At 49.0% G+C, this 20,993-nt stretch overlaps 2 protein-coding genes across 2 annotated transcripts; both read left to right on the forward strand.

The window, feature by feature from the left end:
- Positions 1-86: 86 nt before the first annotated feature.
- PHF5A (PHD finger protein 5A) lies at positions 87-6,716 on the forward strand. Its single transcript, XM_036401675.2, has 4 exons — positions 87-236; positions 1,384-1,407; positions 2,818-2,984; positions 6,028-6,716. Exons 1-4 carry the CDS (start codon positions 185-187, stop codon positions 6,115-6,117), a joined length of 333 nt encoding a protein of 110 aa, XP_036257568.1. The 5' UTR covers positions 87-184; the 3' UTR covers positions 6,118-6,716.
- A 5,163-nt stretch (positions 6,717-11,879) lies between these two features.
- TOB2 (transducer of ERBB2, 2) lies at positions 11,880-20,656 on the forward strand. The gene is made up of 2 exons (XM_036400935.2): positions 11,880-12,144; positions 16,234-20,656. The coding sequence occupies exon 2, from the start codon at positions 16,320-16,322 to the stop codon at positions 17,340-17,342; it is 1,023 nt and encodes a 340-aa protein (XP_036256828.1). The 5' UTR covers positions 11,880-12,144; positions 16,234-16,319; the 3' UTR covers positions 17,343-20,656.
- The last annotated feature ends 337 nt before the right edge of the window (positions 20,657-20,993 follow it).

A 20,993-nucleotide genomic window follows, 5' to 3' on the forward strand; every position in this document is an offset into this window, starting at 1 on the left:
AGGCTAGAGAAGGGGTGGCTTTAGGGGGAGAGCTTCTCTCGGCATCCCTCGGCGTTTTCCCGCTCGGGGCAGGCTCTTTGGCAGGCGCTGCTCTCACCCCGGCCAGGACCCGGGGGGGGTGCGGCGGTGAGGGCTCCGCGGGGCCGCAGCAGCAGCAGCAGCACGGGGCGGGTGTCGCCTCGCCATGGCCAAGCACCACCCGGACCTCATCTTCTGCCGCAAGCAGGCGGGTGTCGGTGGGTGCTCGGGGAAGAGGATGAGGGTTCCCTTCGCCCCTTTTCCCGCCGCGGGGCGGGCGGGAGGCGCGCGCGCGCGGTACCGGCCGTGGGGCCCGCGCGCGGCCCTTGGGCCCGGCCGAGGCGCGGGAGCGGCGGCGCGCGCCACCCGCTCCTTCCTCCCTCCCTCCCTCTTTTGTTTTTTTTTGGTTTTTTTGGTTTTTTTTTTTTTTTTGTTTGTTTGTTTTTTTTTTTTCCCCCGTGCGTTTTGGATCCAGCAGCATTTGGAAGCATCTTTGTGGCTGCGAGGCAAAAGTTATCTTCCGGGTTATTCCTGTAATACAGATAACGGGATTTACTCCTGTCGCATCTGAGTCAGAGTTTGGGTCAGGGTTCAGAGAACTCTTAGACAAGATTAGAAGTTGAGGTATCCCTTCCAGGTTTTTGTCACTCCTTGGAAAAGCAAATTGAACGAGCAGCTTTCTGTATGATCCATAAAGGCGAAGCAGTCAACTGCACTGTCCACAGTAAATCTCTTTTCAGAATAATCAGTGCTTCTAACCATCTGTCTGTGTTGAAAAGTCGTGTCCTGACAAATCTCTTCTCTCTCAGGCTTCAGACAAATCAATATTTAGTCTTTGTGGATGTGCACATCTAGTCTTTAGAAGTCAATATTTATTAAATTTATCCAAGTTCCTAACATCATTGTTGTGAATGTCCCAGAGAAGTGACAAAACTTCTAAGACACATTTAACTACCTTCATGTTCTAAAGCAAAGAAGGTATTTGGACTGCTTTAAACAAACACTTGATTCTGGCTTTTTCCCCCCACTAAAACCAGTGTAAAAGCTGTGCCAAGACTCACCTACAACATTTCCTTCAGTCAGACACACTGGCTCTGTTTGAAATGGAATGATGAATGTAGGTGTTCTTACTGCAAAGGGGGTGTCATTTTGCATTCATAGTGCATCTTTGGTCCTGGTAAATCTCTCCAGGAGGATATATATTGTTTATCATAAATGTTTGTATTTATGCTCAAACTGTTTCTGTAATTTAACCTTTAATTTTTTAAGGACTGCTCATTGCAGAAGATAATTATTTGACATTCAAGCTTGTACTTACTTGGATTTTCTCCCGCCTCAAATATTTTTTTCTTTTTTTTTCCCCAGCAATCGGAAGACTCTGTGAAAAATGTAAGTATAGCATCCACATTTAGTGGCTTGAGAGTGTGATGTTGTGGTTAGAGCATGCAGTTTGGATTTGAAGGCTACAATCTATTTTTGCTTTGACCCCAAACTTAATGGCACTCTTTGAGAAGGGAGCAATTACCTTAACATTGCAAGTGTAGCTCAAGGAATACTTAAAAAGTTGCAAGCTCAAAGAGACTCTCACACAAACGCAAACGTCCCAGTGTACCCGCTGACAGCATTTCTAGTGGCTGAGGCTACAGTGCCTGCTTCACTGGATCCTTGTAATCTGCAATACCAAAATATCATCCTTATCATTTTAAAGCAGGGGGAAAATGCATTTTTGGGTTTTGGCTTCATCATACTGCAAGAAAGGTTCCCATTAGCATCTGGGAGAAGAAGAAATGGAGGGCAAACCTCTAAAGTTAGAGCAGGAAAAACACCCATGGAATCAAATTATAAGCTGTGAAAGGGGAGAAAGAGTGTGATCTGTTGTTAGATCCTTGTGTTCTGTTGTTAAACAGGACAAACCGGTGAGTAGTTTGTGACTCAAAAACAGCGTGAGAATAAGTAAAGTGGGAGAAGGACAGTCTGAAGCAAGAAGATCGTTTTCAAGAGCACCTGACAGTGAAACAGATTCCCATTGGTAGTAGCTGAGGGCTGTCACACCAGAGATTTAAGAGCAGGTTAGGCAAGCTGTTGTGGGAGTCAGGATTAGATACCTTGGGAACTGGTAATAGGATATGAAGCCTTTTATCCGTAGGTCAGTGTTTTGGTTGAGGTCCAGCTCAGCAGAAACTGTCCCTGGCATCTGATGGCTCCTTGCCTGTGTGATATCAGTACTTGAATTTCACTCAGTTCCTTGTGAGAGCACAAGAGCAACTTTCATGAAATGGCTGCTTATGCCAGTTTGCCCTTCCTTTGGCCTTGTCACAGATGAAGGATTAAAGGGACCATGAGTACAATCTCTTTGAGCATAGTAACTCCAGACTTTTGTTGATGTGGCACTGTAGGAGAAGCTTACAGTGCTGCTTCTGTGTAGGTAAGGACTCTAGTCCTCTCAGTGTGGCTTTTTTTCTTTTGCAAATGAATAAGTCAGGAAAAGTTCTAGCGTAAAAGTAGTGCTACAATCTAAGCAAGTCTTGGCTAATCACAAAGTAATTTTGTGTTTCTTCTCTGACTGTGAATGAATGACTAAATTTAAAAAAAACCCTCAAACATTGCAGGCCACAGCTCTTGTTCCTGTCAAGTCTGTGTGAAATACAAAGTTGTGCCCTGTGCCTGCAAGGTACGTTTCTGCAGTTCAGCTGTATTGTCTTTGAGAGTACAGGGAAGTTATTTGACCAGGAAGCTTTTCCTGTGATGTGGGGTGGCAGAAAGGACATTCTGTGAGCAAAGGCTGTGCTGTTCTCACAGGTGATGGCAAGTGTGTGATCTGTGACTCCTACGTGCGGCCCTGCACCCTGGTGCGCATCTGTGACGAGTGCAACTACGGCTCCTACCAGGGCCGCTGCGTCATCTGCGGGGGCCCCGGCGTGTCCGACGCCTACTACTGCAAGGAGTGCACCATCCAGGAAAAGGATGTAAGTTGCCAACCCTGCTGCATTGTAGTCATGCTTACCTTTAAGGGGCTTGGAGCTGCTGAAATTATTGCTAGGACGATTAGCTCTTGTTTGTCTGAAACCTTTATTCCCCTGTTGGTTGGTCTCTGTGTTAGCAAAGCATTTTGAAGTATTGTAACTCTTCATTCTAAGGATCTCTGACTGTTTTGCACACTCACAGTTCATTTCCTCCACACATTGCTTGTTACCACTTCAGGTTATCTTAGTACAGCTCCAGCCTAGGTTTCACCATGGTCAGAAATATTGCAGACACTGCAAGGCAGTGGCAGAAGCAGCTCCTCCCTAAAGTCCATTATGAGCCACTGATTAAGAGTACATATGGTACTATAAGGCCTGTGGAATCAAAACCTTTGTTTTCCTTTGAATAACAAGGTAAAGTTGGTCCTTAGTGTGGTAATTGTGTTTCACAAGTTTGATGCTTCTTGTATAATTTCAGTGGGATACAATTTATATTTTCTTACTCTTTTCTGGATTTGTCTGTATTGTAGATACTTCTCTTTCTGCTAATACTTTTTGGTATAATGGTTCCTTTTGTCTATAGCCAGAGCTATCATCTTTTTACAATATTGTGCTGAAAGCCATTGCATGTGGGAAATGAGGCAGCTGTTCACCCCTTGTAAGGCTTTTGTTAATAATCCAACACATTAATTCTAAATTAAACACATTAATTAATGTGTTAATTCTGCACAATGGGTGCAGAACATGAATTGCGACAAAGCATTAGAAAGACCTTACAGGAGAACAAGAACATGATGCTTACAGTTCTGCTATCCTAGAATATAGGCCTGGTAGCTGTGAGAGTGTCTGTTAAAAGTTGTTTGTGTTCTGCAAATGTCATTTCCTACACACCCTAATGACTGTGAAGAACGTGCTGAGAGAGTGGTTCAGAGTGATTTACAGGAGTGTCCTCAGCTGAGTGAGTTGCTGCTTTAACTCTCTCTAGTGCCTGTTTTCTCTAGAGGCCTGCAGCCAAATCCAGAACAGGAGCAGGTCCTCCTTTCAGTTTAGTCATTAGATCTAACAGGACCATAATCTTTCTCTGTATCCAAATATGGATATAAGTGCTTTGATGGGGGTGCTGCCTCCTACTTTATAAATGCTGTGAGAAACAGTAATTTTGTTCACTTACCTTTGGAATGAAGATGCCTGGCTTTATAAGTCATGAGCAAAATAGGCTTGGTTTTAGTTTTATCGATTCATAGGGATTCCCAACATGTGTTTTTCATAACCTAAGATTACCTGTATCTTATGTTTGGTTCAGGTGTGAAATAACCAGCTGCTCTGTCAAGGAGGACTGTAGAAAACATAAAGCTAGAGAAGAATAACAGGTCTGGAGTTAGAAAAGAATAACAGGTCTGGGGTGACCTGGGTGAATGCTGCTGTGAGTGAAGAAAGTTGCTCTGTAGCAGAAAACTCAGATGTTATATATTATTGCATATGTGAAGTTGCAGATCTGAAACAGCAGATTTGACATGATTTGTTGCAGGATTGAAGAATGCTTGCACAAGCATAGGGAGCCCAGAAGGAGAAAAAATTAAGTGTGCTGCTGCCTGTCACAATTATGGTATCTGGTGCTGATGTGAATAAGAAAACCAGATGGGCAGAGCTCTATACCTGAAGCTTTAACAGTCCAAGGCTTCAGCTACAGCATTTTCATCATCCTCAGAGAAAGACTGGAAAAAATAGTGAAGCAGGAAAGCAAATAAAATGGATGGTAGAGACAGACTGCTATTGGGCACAAAGCAAAGGACCTGGTTACTCTTGGCTCATTTGTTCTGGTGGAGGGAGGAATGAAGTATTGTTTCAGCCCACTTTGATCTGTGGGTAAAGGCCTGAATCCCACCTTGTCACCCAGGACATCAGTGAGTTGCAAATAGTAATCTTTTCTTGGAGAAAGGAGGGTGCTCACGAGCTGTGTCCTTAGGATGAGGTGGAAGAATGAACAGAGCCCTGCAATAAGGCTGTCAAGATTTGAACAGACTCCATGGATTGTGGGAGGAAGTCTTGAAAGAGTCCTACTATTGAGGTTCAAAATGAAATAAGGAGACAGTAGCTAGAAATGGGTCGTGGCAGGTGTATGGGGGAGGGATGATTTCTGTTCCCCACCTCTCCTGTGATTCCCATCGTGCAGATCCTCCCCACCAGATTGCATCTCTGGCATGGGAGCCAGGCAGCTTGGGTGCAGATTCTACAGCATCTGACATCTGCCCAGGGGCTTTCTAAATCTAAAGCACTCAGGCTTGCACTTCAGCCTAGGACATGTGTTCCTCTGCCTGCTGGGTCCCTCACATCTGCTGTGGCCAGCCATAATGTTTTGCCCTAAAGAATTATGCAGGTGCTGGGCTCAGGTGGCCCATGGGCAAATTTTCCCAGGTATACGAAGAGGGCATTTCTGATTTGGTTTTGCAACCACACCTCTCAGGAGGGCCTTCCCTACTCCCCTTGCTTTTCTCAAGGCTTTTTTCTCACCATCTGCTGGAATTCAAGTACAAGAACTTACATATGTAGCTGCTGTGGGTAGTTGACCCTACAGCCTCTGCAGTAATCAATCCAGGATACAAGAAATCTGAGATTCAGTTCTGCTGTCACTGCTGAAGGGTTCCTAAACACAAGAATGGTTTGGTGACATCTAGAACAGCAAGATTCTTCTTTGCTAAGGAGAGGAAAGGTTATTCCTCTGGATCCTAGAAGTCCTGCATATCCTGATTTAGAAAGAATTCAGTCTCGTGGCACAGCACATCCTTTTCATTAAATGGCTGATGTTATATGAGCTGTTTTCCATTTTGGCCCTGAGGGAGACCATGTCCTGCAGTAATGCTGAAGAGACATCCATGCTCTTCTCTGTTCCACTATCTTACTGGTAACCATCACTGAAGAGCAATTTGTACAGGTGTTTGAAATGTGTTGAGGACAGGGCAATGAGTGTGGGAACTGAGAATCTGCTACAGCTATGATGTTGTTCTGTGTTTGCTCGTTTCCTAACTTGCATTTTCTTTTCTTACAGAGAGATGGTTGCCCTAAGATCGTCAACCTAGGCAGTTCCAAGACAGATCTTTTCTATGAAAGGAAAAAGTATGGCTTCAAGAAGAGGTGATCCTATTCGTATGTGGCTACCTCCTGTTGGTTTGGCAAGAGGGTCTTGGAACATCTCCGGACTTTACTCTTATTGAAAACTCATTGATTATTTTTTCTAAAGCAATACAAATTCAGTAATATACTTAGAATTGAAGAAATAACAGACTGAGTGGGGACTGAAACCTGATGAGAACCAATGATGAGAGAGGGCAAATGAAGATTACTGTCTCTTGCCTTTGCAGAAGCTCTGCTAGTAGTTGCCCCAGCTCTATCCAAAGCAGAGTGGGCAAGCACTTAGAAGGAGCCATGTAAAAATAGAAAGTGCTGTTTTTAGTGTGGAGAAACACCTTGAGGTTGTTCTTACTGGGCCTCCTCTCAATTTTTTGAAATTGCCCCATCCATCAGTGTTGAAGAACAAAACACCAATCCGCTCCCCTCCTTCCTTCCTCCAGTATATTTCCATGCTGCCCTGTTTTGTAAGGAATCTGCTCATGTCTGGTACCTTCCTAGGGAGAGCACAGCTGTTCCATGTTTTCTTTGACAGATAAATCCAAGGCCATTTCTTGTAACCATTCCTGTAGGATGCATACCAATAAAGCTTTTCCTTTTGGGTTTTTATTTTTGGTACAACAAGGATTTCTATTTGGTTCATTCTGTGCCTAGCCTCTCTGGAGCTTGCTGGGAACACAGAGGATTAGCCCAGCTAGCACTTCACAATGGGTTATCTGGTTTCTGCTTATGGCCACGTGACCTTGCCACAAGGAGCTTCAGGGAACGGCTGGTGCTTTTGTCTGCCTGTGATCCCAGCCACTGATCATTTTGTCCCGTAGCATGAGGATCGCTGAGCTTGTAACCCTTATCCCGGCTAATACAGCCGTGGATGTTGTTTCACCATGCAAACATCCAATCCCTTTCTAAACCTACTAAGCTATTTGACTGGCTATCCTGTTCCTGTGAATAAGTTAAAGCCTTCCCTGCTGTAAGGGGAAACCAACCATTGTGTTCTGGGCTATTGGCCGTGTGCGTGCTGGAAACCAGAGGCTGCTTGTTAGTCAAATACCAGGAGAGGCTAAAAGCAGTCTGTTGGCTCAGCAAAGATCTGGGAACAGGGCCTTTGTGCAGAGGCGGAACTGAGTTCCCCACGGGTGTGTACTCCTCAGATGGTTAAAGCAGGATCCTGGCTCAGTGTGCCCTGCAGTCCTTCAAGCACTTGCAGTCTGAGCAGAGCGTGTGCCACACTAACACAGTTGTCTTTGTGCAGTTTTGGGGTGCAGAGCCCCAAAAACTTTTTTTGTTTTAGTGCCCCTTTCAGGATTTCAGCTATTCCCTTGAGGCTAGTACCAATTCCTCTAACTACTCCTTGGCTTAAATACCTCTTGTACCTGCTCCAACCATTTGGATAAAAGTGAAAAGCATACAAGTTGTTATTATCCTCTCCTCAAAAATAATTTTTCCCTGCTGCAGCTGGCTGTAGCTGTCACTGGCCCTGCAGCTATCTCAGCTGCTCCTCCCTCTCCTGCCCCCAGCTATTAATTCTGTCAGTTTTCTCTTCCAAGCTTTTTGTAGTTCTGAGAGTATCAGTATGTCTTTTTCCCTACACAGTTTCTGATGGATGCCATTTGCCATGATGTTCAGAGCAATCTAGCTCATTGGTTACAGCAAAACTATTCTCCCAAAGCATATGGGAATAAGCAACTGCCTCTGCAGACCAGGAAGCCCATGTCAGACCTGTTATTTGCCATTTTAAATTCTGTGTTTCTTTAAAAGCTGGCCATGACATGCAGATTTGTTGTACTTGGAACTTTATCACTTCAACCAGAATTTATCACTTACCCTCAGTCAGGCCACCCATATTATCTCACTAGGAATGCAGAAGGTTTGTACGCACTTTTTTTCTTTCCTAGAAATTTGGAAGATGACAAAGTTTTTCAGTAAAGGTAGAGGGAAATGAAGTAAGGAATTATTTTTTTGTCTCAGAACCAATACACCCTGGTGAGCTAATTTTAGACCACCCCTGTTCCTAATCATTTAGCAGGATCAGCCAGGCAGGGCTTGCTGTAGAGGTACGAGTGTTCCCATCCCTTCCCCCATTCCCAAAAAGAGCTGAACATACTCACTTTCTTGGCACTCCCGATGCCCTCACGCTGACTGCTGGATATATTGGTCTGTATTCTGAGAGTTAAGCTGCCATTTCTAGTTGTTCTGAGTCACTGGGCAGGTGGAGAGAGGGAGGGACAGCCTTTTTCCCCTTTGCCTTGTTTGCTCAGACAGCTCTGGGGAGCATGCCAAATGCTGCTGGTGCTCGGATCAGTTCAGTGCCACTGCCTTTCTGATACTTTCAGAGCATGGATGGGACATTGCCCTGAAGCTGCTAATTCAGACAAGGGTAATGGACACATTTGTGTAGCCCAGAAAAACATGACCTTGCTTGCCTGGTAATGATTTCTGTGCACCAGTAGATGATACCTAGGCAGGGCCTCTAGAAAAGTGCATTATTTTTCACCTAAATAGATTTTAAAGTACTTGTCTAGGAGAAGGAGATTGCCTTGCAGTACTGGAGACCAGATCACAGGCTAAAAGGGTGAGCTTCCCCACAGGGAAAAAATGAGACAAGACATGTCCTGCTGCTGTGTGCAGGCCAAGCTTTGGAAGGGCTTCATCCATCCGTGGAGTTTTATGCGGCCAGATTCAGGGACTCCCTGGCTGCCAGCTGCAAAGTACTTGTGTGGCAACAGCAGGGAAGGGTGGGAGAGACAGGGACAGCTTTGTCAACGTGGCAGCTGAACCCCCGTGGTGCTGTCTTCAAATCCAAATGCTTGGAGCTAAATGTATCTTCCTGCCGTTACTTTTCTAGGTAGCGTTATTTTTTCTTTTTTTATTAAAATGTTGCATAACAAGTTAAAAAAAAAAAAGCTCCTTCAATTTTAAATATTTACATTGAAGGAGAGAACTTAGGACCTCTTGGCCTATTAAGAAATCGGTCTCTGTTGCCAGTACTAACAAGGCATTGCTGTGTTCTGAAATGTAGGTGTTCCCTGTTACACACCCCTTCAGACCAACTGCCAGCCACAACTACAGCTGAACTCAGCAAAAAGCTCTGTAACACACATCCACTTCCTTGAACCACCTAGACCTTGTCTTGACAAAGCCCTTGAGCCCCAAGCATTACTTCTCTTTAAAAAGAGACAAAACAAAAAGAAAAGATAGATGGAGGTTTTGAATCTGCCTGTGAGCTTTTCCTGTGGGAGCTGCATGGACAAAATCTCACTTCTGAAACATTATCTTCACAGAAGCTGTTATTTTCTCATTACAGACATCAGCTGGAAATGTTTGCCTCTTTCAATAGCAGGAAAGAATTTTTCATTTCCTTGGGGTTGTCATGTGAATTGAATGTACAGAGGATTCAGGGTATGGCGATATTAATTATGTCCAATTATAACCTGACTCCCCTTCCTTGGCATTAAATAACCCAACCAAACGAGCTCTGTCCCAGTGGCTTGGCATTTGGTCCCCTCCCCATGTCCATGTGACAGGGGAGCTTTGCTTTGACTTAATAGCCAAATGGCTGAGAATGCAGGAGCAGATCCTGTGACAGAATTCCTCTGCCTGCATGTGTACAAGGGCAACGCCATAATTAAAGGAGCACGGTCAAGGCACAGGTATTTTAAAGAGCCCTAATACGTGACACCCTCTTGCTAACACCTTATTAAAACAATAATAGAATTTTAGAAATGTAATTGCCCTTTTTTTGCTTCATGATGCTAAAAATAGCTCAGTCATTTTAATTTCCTGATCTCTACTGACAGTATGATTTTGCTTCCAGCAAGGCAAGGGAATAATTGAAGAAAAAAAAGGAAAAAAAAGGTGTTCTTTTGTAAGGAAGGAATTTACAATTCTTCAATTACAATTTACAATTTTTAATTTACAATTAAAAGGAATTTTGTAAATTCCTTTTAAAATAGGAGTGACGAAAATAAGGCTGCTCATAATAGCTCTCATAAATCTTCCTCTTTTTCCCCATTCTCTGCAGAAAATAAAACAACTTCAAAAGTTATTGGGGTTTTTTTTTTCTGTAATCAGTGGGAAAATGAGCAAGGCTGGCTGCTGTGGCTAGGTAGAAACATTAATGGATTTCTTAACAAATGGTATTGCCTGGCCTCAAAAGAAATGCTCTTCTGTGGCAAAGGCAGTACCTGAGGCAAAGTGTTCCTGAATGAGCAAGGAGGACAAACCAAACCCAGAAGAAGGCTGAGGGCTATTGTGGAAAGAGGGCAAGAGATGAACTTTATATTTTTGCACTTTAGAGATGGTTGCCAGGCCAGCTACCCCTGCTGCACAGGGACTGTGGTAATGCCTGTGTCACCCTGTGCTTGTGTCAGCACTGAGGAGAATGCAGGACACGTGGCTGGGAGAGCCTGGAAATACCATTTGCGGTGTCCCTTCCACTAGTTTGGGGTGTTACTTGGGTCAAAAGTTGCTTTAAGTGTGGACAGCAAACAGCCTTTCCAAGTGGTGTGTGTGAAAGGTGGTGTGACCTTGGACTGTAACACACACGGCCTGGGGATGCCTGTAGGCATTTTCTTTATTTTCCTGGAACTAGCAATGGGTTTGCTTTGAAATAAAGGGTGCGGGTCCGTTTGTGTGCTGGCTGAGTGCCTTCAGCTTGCCAGGGGGTGGTGCAACTCAGCCTGTGACGGTGGAGGTGCCGCCATCCGCCCATGGCCCCAGGGATGGCTGTCATCGTGGTTGTCCTTCCCCAGGGCAGCCTGTGTCCCCGAGCCCTGCCCGAGTCGGCGAAGGCCCTGCGGTGCGGGGGGAGCAGCCGGGACGGAGGCAGGCCGCGGCCGCCCCGGTGACTACATCTCCCGGCAGCGCCCGCCGTGCACACCCCCTTCGACTCACTGGCCGAGGCAGCGCTCCAATCCGAAGGCGCCGCCGGGGCAGGCCAGCCAATGGGAAGGCTGTTGCTAACACGCCGCAGTTATTTTTAGCACGGCCGGCGCTCGCGCACCTTGCGGGTCTCTCGTCTCCGCCGCGGTGGGGCCGGCCCTGCTCTGTTGGAGGCGGAGGGACACAGGCGTGCGAAGACGAAATAGTTCGGGAGGCGGGAGCGTGTGTCGGGGGCGGGGTCTCCGTGCCCGTCTCGGGGCCGCGGAGGTGGCCGTGCCGCTCCTGTTCTCCCCGCGGTGACACCAGCCCGCCCGGTTTGGCCTTGCCCCGTTGTTCCCCAGGGAGATGCGCTTGCAGCCCCCCGGGCTCTCCGCCCGCATCGGGGACCGGGGATCCCGAGGGGTTTGCAACGATGGAGGGAGCCGGGATTGCCTTGGGCACGTCTCCCCGAGCTCCTCCACTGTAGCGGGGCGAGGGGCTCCACCACGGGGGTCTTCGCAGACATGCTTGGGGTGTGCAGAGAATTGTCCCTTCGGGAGTACCGGGCTGGCCTTGCCGCTGAGCCGGGGCTTGACCATACCCAGGGTGCGCGGGGGCGGGGACCACGCCGGCCAGTCCCGTCTCCGTTCGATTCCACTCCCATCCCCCCGTCGCCTCAAGCTAAGCCGCTTGGGGAAATTCTCAGGTCAATCCCCGCTAAGGCCGCGGCCCCTTCCCTCCTTCCCTTGAGCTTGGATCCGGAATACTCCCGGTGCCGGGGGGGGGCAGCAGAAGGGGCTCCACCGTCACGCCTCCCCCCCCCCCCCCCCCCCCGCCCCGTCCATCCCCGGGAGCTGCGGACGGCGACGGGAGGGGGAAGTAGTCCCGGCCCGCCCCCCGCGGCCGCATCACGCGGGGCGGGAGCGGATCCGTGCGCCGAGAGGTTGCTAAGGGTGAAAGTTTGCCGTGAGTTGGCTCACTCGGGGCCAGGGCGCGGGCGGCTCTGGGGGCGCAGCACCGGCATCCACACCACAGCACCGGGCCCGCCCCGCGCCGTCGGGGACAAGGGAGGGAGGGGACGAACGAGACGGGGCAAAGCAGAGACGAGACCTGCCGGCAGCGCCCTCGGCCCCCGCGACAGCCGCCAGCAGCCGCCGGCCCTGGATCCGAGAACGAAGTAAGTGGGGCCGGGGCTGCTTTCCTCCTCCACACCCCCCCTCTTGGGCTGGGGCTCCTCCAGCGCGCGTCCTCTTTGTGAGCTCGGCCTGAGGGGGCCCATCGTCCTCCTCCCCACCAGGGACAGCGATTTACCCGTCCATGGAGTCACTGTGCGGCTATGGTCCCCGGGGGGATTAATGGGGTTTCAAGGGAGAAGAATGGAGGTGAAAGTCACTGGGTCGGGGACGCTTTGCAGTGCCCCAGTTCACCATTTTGTTCTCCACAGCCTAGTTTGAGGGGCGGGGGGGGTGGAAGGGGGGGCGGGATGCGGCTCAGCCCCAGCCCTAGCAGCCCCAAAAAAGGCAGGCTGGGCCCGAGGGCGGTGGTGGGCGCCCTGGGCTCCCGGGAAAGGGGGATATCGCCGGGGTGTTCCCTTTCGTGCACGACGAGGTCCGAGGGGGAGAAGCCCGGCGACAACAAAGGCGCTGTCGGGGCTGGGCTGCGCTGCCCCCCCACCCCATTTCTCCCGGACACCCCGATCTGCGATGCCCCGCTGGGTGCGCGGGGCCAGGAGCTCGCTCTTGTTGACATATCCCCATCCATCCGACCCGCTCTGTTGGGAACCTTGTTTGCGACCTCGCGTGCCCCACTGGGGCGAAGGGGACAAGCAGCGGGGGGCGGGGGAAAGGGACAGAAGGTTACTGGGCTTCTGGCCTCCCGGACTCCGTCCCGCATCCGTGGGGGGGGAAACAGCTGCGGGGTGGGGACGCGCCCGCCCATCCCTGCCGAGAGAGAGGGAGGGGAAGGGAAGGGGAGAAGGGGGCGGCTGCCCGGCGGTCCCGGGCCGCGGGGCGTGTTCCCGGCCGTGGGCAGCGCCGGGAAGGGCGGGCGGGCCCCAGCGCGCATGTGCCCTGGAAAATTTTGTGCCCTGCCCCGCCGGGGGACGCGCCGGGCCGGGCGCGGGGCGCGCCGGGAGCCGCAGTCCGGGGAGAAGTAGGTCGCGGGGCGGGGAGGGGGGGCCAGGACTACAGCTCCCGGCGTGCCGAGGCCGGCCGGCACCGGGGATGGCCGCGCTGCCGGGGACGGAGGGGCGGCGGGGACTCGTCCCCGCGGGGCCGTTCGGCTGGCGGGGGAAGGCTCTCCGCCGCCCTTGGCGGGGTGCTGGGAAGGGCGCTCTCGTTCCAGACGGGTGTGTCCGGCTGTGGGACCGCAGGCCGCCGTGACAGCCGTCTCTTTAAGTCCCGAGGCGGCGGCCAGCCTGTTGGCAGGGCCGGGCCTCGTTCGGGAGGTCGAAGGGGGATGCCCGCAAGGTCACCCTCCGTGTTGGTGTATACGGGAGGAGAGGGAATCGTTCCCGTGTTCGCTCTTCTCTGTTGAAGTGATGGTCTGGCCTATCCCCTTCAGCATAGCGATAAACGGGGAGTCTGAGGGGGCTCTTGCCTTCCCTCGCAGAGCAGAGAACAGCTCTTTGTTCCCTGCCAGCACCTCGATGTACAGTAAGCCTTTAGTTTGAAAATGCTGGCCTTTATAGAAGACTGCTCAGAATATCACTTACAATTGGTACTCAGTAGTTTCTTCTCTCAGAGCCATGATGCTTCAGCTGGATTTCGGTGGGTTTGGGGGTTCTTAAATTTTTTTAAAATTATTTTATCACATTTCAGTGCAGTAGATTGAGGGGATCCTACTGGAGCTCATCTTGCCATGTCAACAACCTGAGAAGCCAGTGACTTTTTTGTGCCTTCGGCAGGTATCAGTTGTATGCCTCTACCTTGACAGCTGTTGGTGTTATTCGGCTAATTAACTTACCTTTTTCATAACCAAGGTACAGAGTATTCTTTTTTTAGGAAAAATGGAGAAAAGACAAAAGGAGATATTGTATAATTGTACCTCCTCCACAGCTTTCTGAAAAAAAGTTGATGAGGAACTGGGGTCCTCAATCTATATTGAGACATTTGTATAGCAGATAGGATGTTAACAACTTTTGGCCAGTGTTCCTTTCCCAGTCTTATCTGATCTCTTAATAGATTTTGGATCTGGATTAGAATTTATCACAAGATAAAAGATTTACCAACTGGCTGTTCTCTTCCTGCTTAACTTGCTGGGATCCCAAGGTGTCCTCTCTTTTGAACGTCTCAAAGCCAAAGAAGTTACAGAGCTCCATGTAATCCTCTCTTGAGGTAGTATGGTCTATACAAGCTCTTGTTAGGGTTTAGGTGTGCTCTTTAGGGGTTTGCTTCATACTTAATTTTTGTAGAAAAGGCTCTCTCATTGTGCCAAGACTTTTGCCTTCTGAAAACAGCTTCTTAACTGTTCTTAGAAAAACCATCGTTGCTTATTTCTTTGGTGTTCTTACTTGGATATGGACAGGTTGCAGTGACCTACCAAAGTTTGTTACATTACAGTAATTCCTTAAAGCTGGTTTTAAAGACAAGACTTCTTTTCCGCTGCCTTGTTCCTGTGTGTTTTTATGTCGCTGAGTCAAACCCAAAGGGGGTTCCTTCCTAAACTGGCCTCCTTGTTGGCAGATCAGAGGTGTGGGATCTGTTTCTGGTTACCATCATCGTAAAGCTAAGTCTCTGTGAACATGGAGTGGTGCAGAAAAAGCAGAGTATCTGCATCCATTTTTTGCAGTAAAGCTTTAAAATATTTGTGGGCTTATTCAAAGTTATTTGATTCTTCCTGTCCACTAAACTAGACCAAGCAAACAAGTCTGGTCAGTTTTTAACTCCTGCTGACTTAGCCAGCATGGATACCTGGTTGTGCTGCTGAGATTTTTCAGGGGAATGCTAACTATGTATGTTTGTACTTCATCCCCACCCCCAAATAATTGTCACACATCATAAACCTTGGCTTGAGTGCTGTACAAGAATATCCCTAAAGCCCATTTTAGGAAGACGGTTGAACACAGTGTGTCTCTTTGAGCAAGGTGAGGGCAGCTGAAGACAGAGCAGCCTCTGACTAAGCCGCCAATTAAAAACTGGATATTCTTCTTTCCCCTGGAGAGGTGTGGAGGCTACTGGAAGTATGCTTGCTCTTAAAATATCTGTGAGGTTCATCTTCCTTGGATGAGTGACAGAGCGTAGTGCTGACATACCTGGTTTTGGGTTTTTTGTACCCAGACAAACATTGTTTGCAAATCTGTGTATAATTGCAGACTTGAGTGTTGTGGTTTTGCATTGTGTTTTTGTGGGTTCTCTCCATTTCGGAGACCTCCTCACAAGGCAGAGAGAGAGAGAGGAGGGAGGATTACTTCAATCTTTGGCAAGCAGTTTCAGTTTTTATTAAGTAGGTATCTGATTCTGGCAGAGCTGATCTTCCCTCTGTGCAGGGATAAGCGATGTGAGCTGTATTGATCAGGCTGTTGGTATGTTTGTATTTTGTGACCTTATGTACATTTACTGTCCCACTCTCCCCACCCAGCAGACTTGAACTGAGATTTTGTGCTTGTAGCTAGGCAGAGTCTTAACTGGGTACACTTAATAAGATATGTGCCTGCTAGTCAAGGGGATGGTAAACATGGGCTGGCAGCTGGTGCCCCAGGCACCCTCCCTCGCTCCTTCTCGTCCCTTCTGCGCTTGTGCCAGCAGGACGTGGCACCCGGCACAGCCACCCAGCCTCCTGGAGAGGCCAGCCCTGCTGTCCTGAGCACAAGCAGGTCTCTGCACAAAGCTGCTGAGCGAGTCACGAGGCTGTTCAGGTGCTGCACTTGTGCTCTGGAGAGGCAGCTGCAGGTGAGCTGTGCTGGAAGCAGCTGAGTGCCAGGGCAGGAGAGGTGTGTTAAGTGTGCTGCCAGAGCAGACAGTGGCCTGCCGAGTTACAGCAGCAGTGCTTGGCAGCAAGGTGAGTGTGATGTATGTACTTGCATGTGGGTAGTGGCTACACCCTTATTTCTTCTGAGAGGAGCAGGGAGAGTTCTCTCTATCAACATCCCTCTGTTTTGAGGATCAGTAGATTTGTGGTGCCTCTCCTAGAGAGCCTTACTTCTTGTTAGTATTTGTGCAAACTGCTGATTCTGCTTTGTTCATGAAAAGGCACAGTTATTTATCTCAACAGGAGGAGAGTTGTTGTGTTCTCTAGTCTTCATCCATCCTTTTCTCTCCTTCCCTAGGTCTCTTTGGAGTCAAAACTTGTCTATGTTTCTGTCATTTTGTCACTTTTAATACACTGCCCTGACTTGCTTGCTGGGAAGAGAGTATGCATCTGGAGATCAAAGTTGCTCTTAACTTCATCATCTCATACCTGTACAACAAGCTTCCTCGGAGGCGGGCAGACCTGTTTGGTGAGGAGCTAGAGCGCCTGCTGAAGAAGAAATATGAGGGTCACTGGTACCCAGAGAAACCTCTGAAGGGATCTGGCTATCGCTGTGTTCACATAGGGGAGACAGTGGATCCGGTGGTGGAGCTGGCAGCCAAGCGGAGCGGGCTGGCTGTGGAGGATGTGCGTGCCAATGTGCCAGAAGAGCTGAGTGTCTGGATTGATCCTTTTGAGGTTTCCTACCAGATCGGTGAGAAGGGCTCTGTTAAGGTTCTCTACCTAGATGACAGTGAGGGCTGCAGTGTCACAGAGCTGGACAAAGAAATCAAGAGCAGCTTCAATCCCGACGCCCAGGTATTTGTCCCTATCGGCAGCCAGGACAACTCGCTGTCCAATTCTCCGTCCCCCTCCTTTGGCCAGTCACCCAGCCCCACCTTCATCCCTCGCTCTGCGCAGCCCATCACTTTCACCACTGCCACCTTTGCTGCCACCAAGTTCGGCTCAACCAAGATGAAGAAGGGTGGAGGAGCCGGAGGAGGGGGCGGTGGAGCAGGGGCTGTGCAGCAGCCGAGAATGGTCAGGTCTCCCACCACCAACCTGCTGAAGCACAAGGGCCTCTCCCTGTCCATGCACTCTCTGAACTTCGTCGGAAGCGCTGGGAGCCAAGCCCCGCAGTCCCAGCTCTCCCCCAATGCCAAGGAGTTCGTTTACAGTGGCGCCTCGCCGGGAGGCAGCAGCCTCTTCTTCGATGGTGTTGCCAGTGAGAGCCAGGCCAGCAGCATCCCGCCAGCATCGCAGTTCAATGCCAGCACAGGTGGTACCTTCGATATGGCTCAGGTCTTCAGTGGCAGCACCAATAGCCTCTTTTTGGAGAAGTCTCCCTTCGTGGAAGGACTCAGCTACAACCTGAATGCCATGCAGTATCCTAGCCAGTCGTTCCAGCCCGTCGTCCTGGCCAACTGAATACAACGGAAGGAGAGTATTTTGGGGCAGGGAGGGAGGGGGGAAACAAGAACAAAACAAACAAACAAGAGGGAGAGAAAAGAAAAATAGAAATATACAGAAAATATTAAAACCTTACAAATATAGGTTCTTGGGAAAAGAGAGAGCTCAGTGTTGTTGCGCTGTGCTGGTAACGCTCCTGAAGCACTGAATTGTTTTTTAACTCAGTACCTGTGCTTTTTTCCTACTCACTTTTTTACTCCTTAAAATGAGTCTTGGGCTTTTTTTTGGTTTGTGTCCCCTCTTCCCCCACCCCAGCCCAGGACTGGTGTAACTTGTAGGTCACAATGCTCCTGATTTCCTGCACCACCCCCTGCCCCACACTGGACACAGGGTCCTTCTACCTGGGTGTAGGGATGTCATCTTCATACCACTGTGCTGGAGGAGGGACAAGAAGAGGATGAGTCAGTGTTGGTGGGGACAGACACAGTCTTGTTGCGTGCTAGCCAGAATGGGTGGGTGAGCTTGCTTTTTCTGTGTACACAGAGAACATCGCCTGTGCCCACGGGCGCAGACCATTGTGCTGTTGTGGCTCCAGCCCAAGCTGGCATCAGCTGTTCTGTGTGCTGAAAAACACTAACTCTTCTCCTTCACCATCTCACAGCACATCACAGTCAGGGCAGAGTGTTACTGTGAAATGGCTTCTTCCTGCTCCCTTCCTCATCTGCACTTCCAGTTGTGGCTACAGGGGCAGAGTGGCTTAGTGGCTCTGGTTATTGGACCTTTCTGTACCTGAGCAAGAGGGCTTTTTTATGCTCTCTCAGAGCTGCCCAGTCAGTCTGGATGACAGCCCCTGTGGTGTAGAATCACCACCTGCCTCTCTTTGTGACTTGGGGGAGGTGGCACTGAACCAGCTGGACCCCACTTGGATCCTTCCCCCACGTCCCAGATGTTCTCCCCAGCAGCAGGGGCCAGCATCCACTTGGGGTGGCCTCTGAGGTCAGAGTTCTCATTATCTGCTGTGAATTAATCTTCTTGTCTCAGAGAGGAAATTCCTTCCTTTTTAGTTAGTGAGGCAGCACAACTTTTCAAGAAGATAGGGTGATGTTGAAGCTGCTGTCTTGAGTGGTAGCATAAGGGTTTATGCTTTCAGCCAGGCATGCACCTGACTAAATCCCTTCCCTTGCCTTTCTGGAGAAGCATAAGGCTGATCCAGTGAGAAAAGGAAGCACCTATCATAAATTCCTCATTCCAGCCAGATCACATCAGCATGGACAGCAGCAAGCTTAGGGCAGAGCTGGGATGGGCTCTTCAAAGGCAAGTGGTTGTCTCAGTCTGTGAATGTAAGGTCCCTCTTCACAGCAGGGATGGGATATGGGACTCTGCACCTTTCTCCAGGATGGTGTGTCGCAGTCAGGCAATAGTGGCTGTTCAGCTTGATCCCTTCTGTGTTGAGGACTCCAAAACCCACCTTCACAGAAAGCCAAAGGAGGACTGCTTCATGCCCAGGAAGGATGGAGGCTTTTTTGGTGGGAAGGGAGGTTTCTTTGGAGGCTGCTGTGTGAGCATGGAAGTGTGCAAAGAGGAGAGAGGTGGAGATGATGAAACTCCAGTTTTTGAAGTTCTCAGTTTAAATGAAAAATAAGCTTTTGCTGCTTCCCAAACTTGAGGTTTGGTTTTCTTTTAATGATGCTTCTTGGAGCACAGTCTGAAATCCACTCCTCCTGCACTTGTGGAACCAATGTGCTCTTTCAAGAAATCTTTGTTTCAGGTGAGATGAGCTTGACCGTGTGCTTTTCCTGCTCCCTTCCCTGAGATGGAGGCACTCCAGCCCTTTTGTAGTTGTGTTGCCACTGAGCATTTGCAGAAGGTAATGGGCTGTCCCAGGGAGACTGTCTCTGCCCAGAGCTCTCCCAGGAGAGTTTCCAGTGCACCCTTCCCCTCGATGGGTGATAGGGTGCACAGTCCTAGGGTTCCCAAGCAGGCTGCTTGCTATTGAGCTATGACCAATGCAGCAGGTGGGTGAGGAGAGCAGAGCCCAGCCAGTTTCCCCAAAGCTGGTGCCCACAGCCTCAACCCTGCAGGTTTCCAGACTAGGACAAGTTGATGAGGAATGGCCCAGTTGTGTTTCCCTTTTTTCTTTTCTTTGAACCTACTGCTTTTAACGGATGCTACCACTGCCATGAAGTCCTTCTCCCCAACAGGGTGCTGCTGGGTGCCACCCCACATGCTGCACTGGACTGTGAGGGGTGTTCAGCCCCTGATGGCAGGACCTGGTCCAGTTGCCCCCCACTGTCCCCACATCTGGCAAAGCCACCTGCGAGCCGCTGCCGTGCGACAGCATGCTCTCCTCCAGCACAGGGAGGGAGGGAAGAAGTGGGGATGTCCCCTGTCCACTTGCTTATGTGTGTGTGAAGCTTTGATGCTGCTTTGCCCTGCCACACGTATTTATACCTGCTTTAAAAATAGTGGTGTGAGTGGAAGGAGGAAAAGAAGAGGGACCAACCTCTTTGCATCTTAAAAGGAAAAAAGTGTGCTTCAGAAATGTTCCTCCAGCATCAGGCAGCAATGGAAACTAATGGCCTTTTCAGGTCTTTTCTAGTCTTGGATGTAGGCGTTCAGCTTCAATTTTATTTTTTAAAAACCTGCACTAATTTACCTGGTTTCTTAGGAAGAGAAGAGAGAAGATTTTTTTTTTTAACTTTTATTTTTTATGGGTTTATGTTCTTTTTGTTGATGTCTGTTTGTATTGAATAATTTGCTACATTTGTAAAATGTAAGAGGTATATATAATATATGTATATTTCTAACGTAAAAAAATGTAATTTTTTTCTTTTCAAGATTTTTTCTTAAAAAAGAGGAGAGAAAAAATATTTTTTCAGGAAAAAACTTTAAAAAAAAAAAGAAGTGGTGAAGATTCCTTTCTCCCCACTCAGCCTCCCTTTCCTCCCGCCCCTCTCCAAGGAGTGAATCGACAGTTGCCTTGTGGGAGAGGAGTGAAAGAGGACAGAAGTCTGTATGTCTCCGAGTGGAGGGTTTCTGCGTGTGCTCTGCTTGGGGTTTTTTTTGGAGAAGGGGACTACTGAGAGGGGGAACCAGGGGGTTGCTGTCTTTTTCTTTTTTTTTTTCCTTCTTTTTTTTTTCTTTAGCGAAGGAGGAATACAATCAGAGTTTTGTATTCAGAATGTTGTGCAATATTTTGGAACGGGATATTGGTGTGTCTAGAGATTTAGTTAAAAACAAACAAAAAAAACCCACAAAAAGGTTGATCAAATCTGTACAGTTTCTATTGTTCCAGATTTTTTTAAGTTTGTATTAAAAGCATGATATAATAACCGTTTGTCGTGTGATGTGTGCTAAGTGCAGAGAGAATACCTCGGACATGCCTAGTTTTGGGTAAGGAGGGATACAGCCGCCTTTGGATGAAGTGGCGCTCAGTGTCAGCCTTGCAGGCAAGGTCCTGGTTTCACAGCATTAGGAATAGCTCAGTGATGCCCAGGATTGTGCAACATGGCCAGGACAGCTGTCTCAGTGACCTCTCCTGCTGCCAAGAATAGCAGCACATAGGAAAAGTGGCGATGTGCCTGGCTATCCCTGGTCTTGCTGTGATTCAGCTCCCTGGAGTCGGGGGGGGGGGAGCAGAGGGAGCCTTTGGTGTATGGTGCTTTGGGA

Source organism: Molothrus ater, chromosome 5 (assembly GCF_012460135.2).
Source record: "Molothrus ater isolate BHLD 08-10-18 breed brown headed cowbird chromosome 5, BPBGC_Mater_1.1, whole genome shotgun sequence".
NCBI classification, from domain to species: domain Eukaryota; kingdom Metazoa; phylum Chordata; class Aves; order Passeriformes; family Icteridae; genus Molothrus; species Molothrus ater.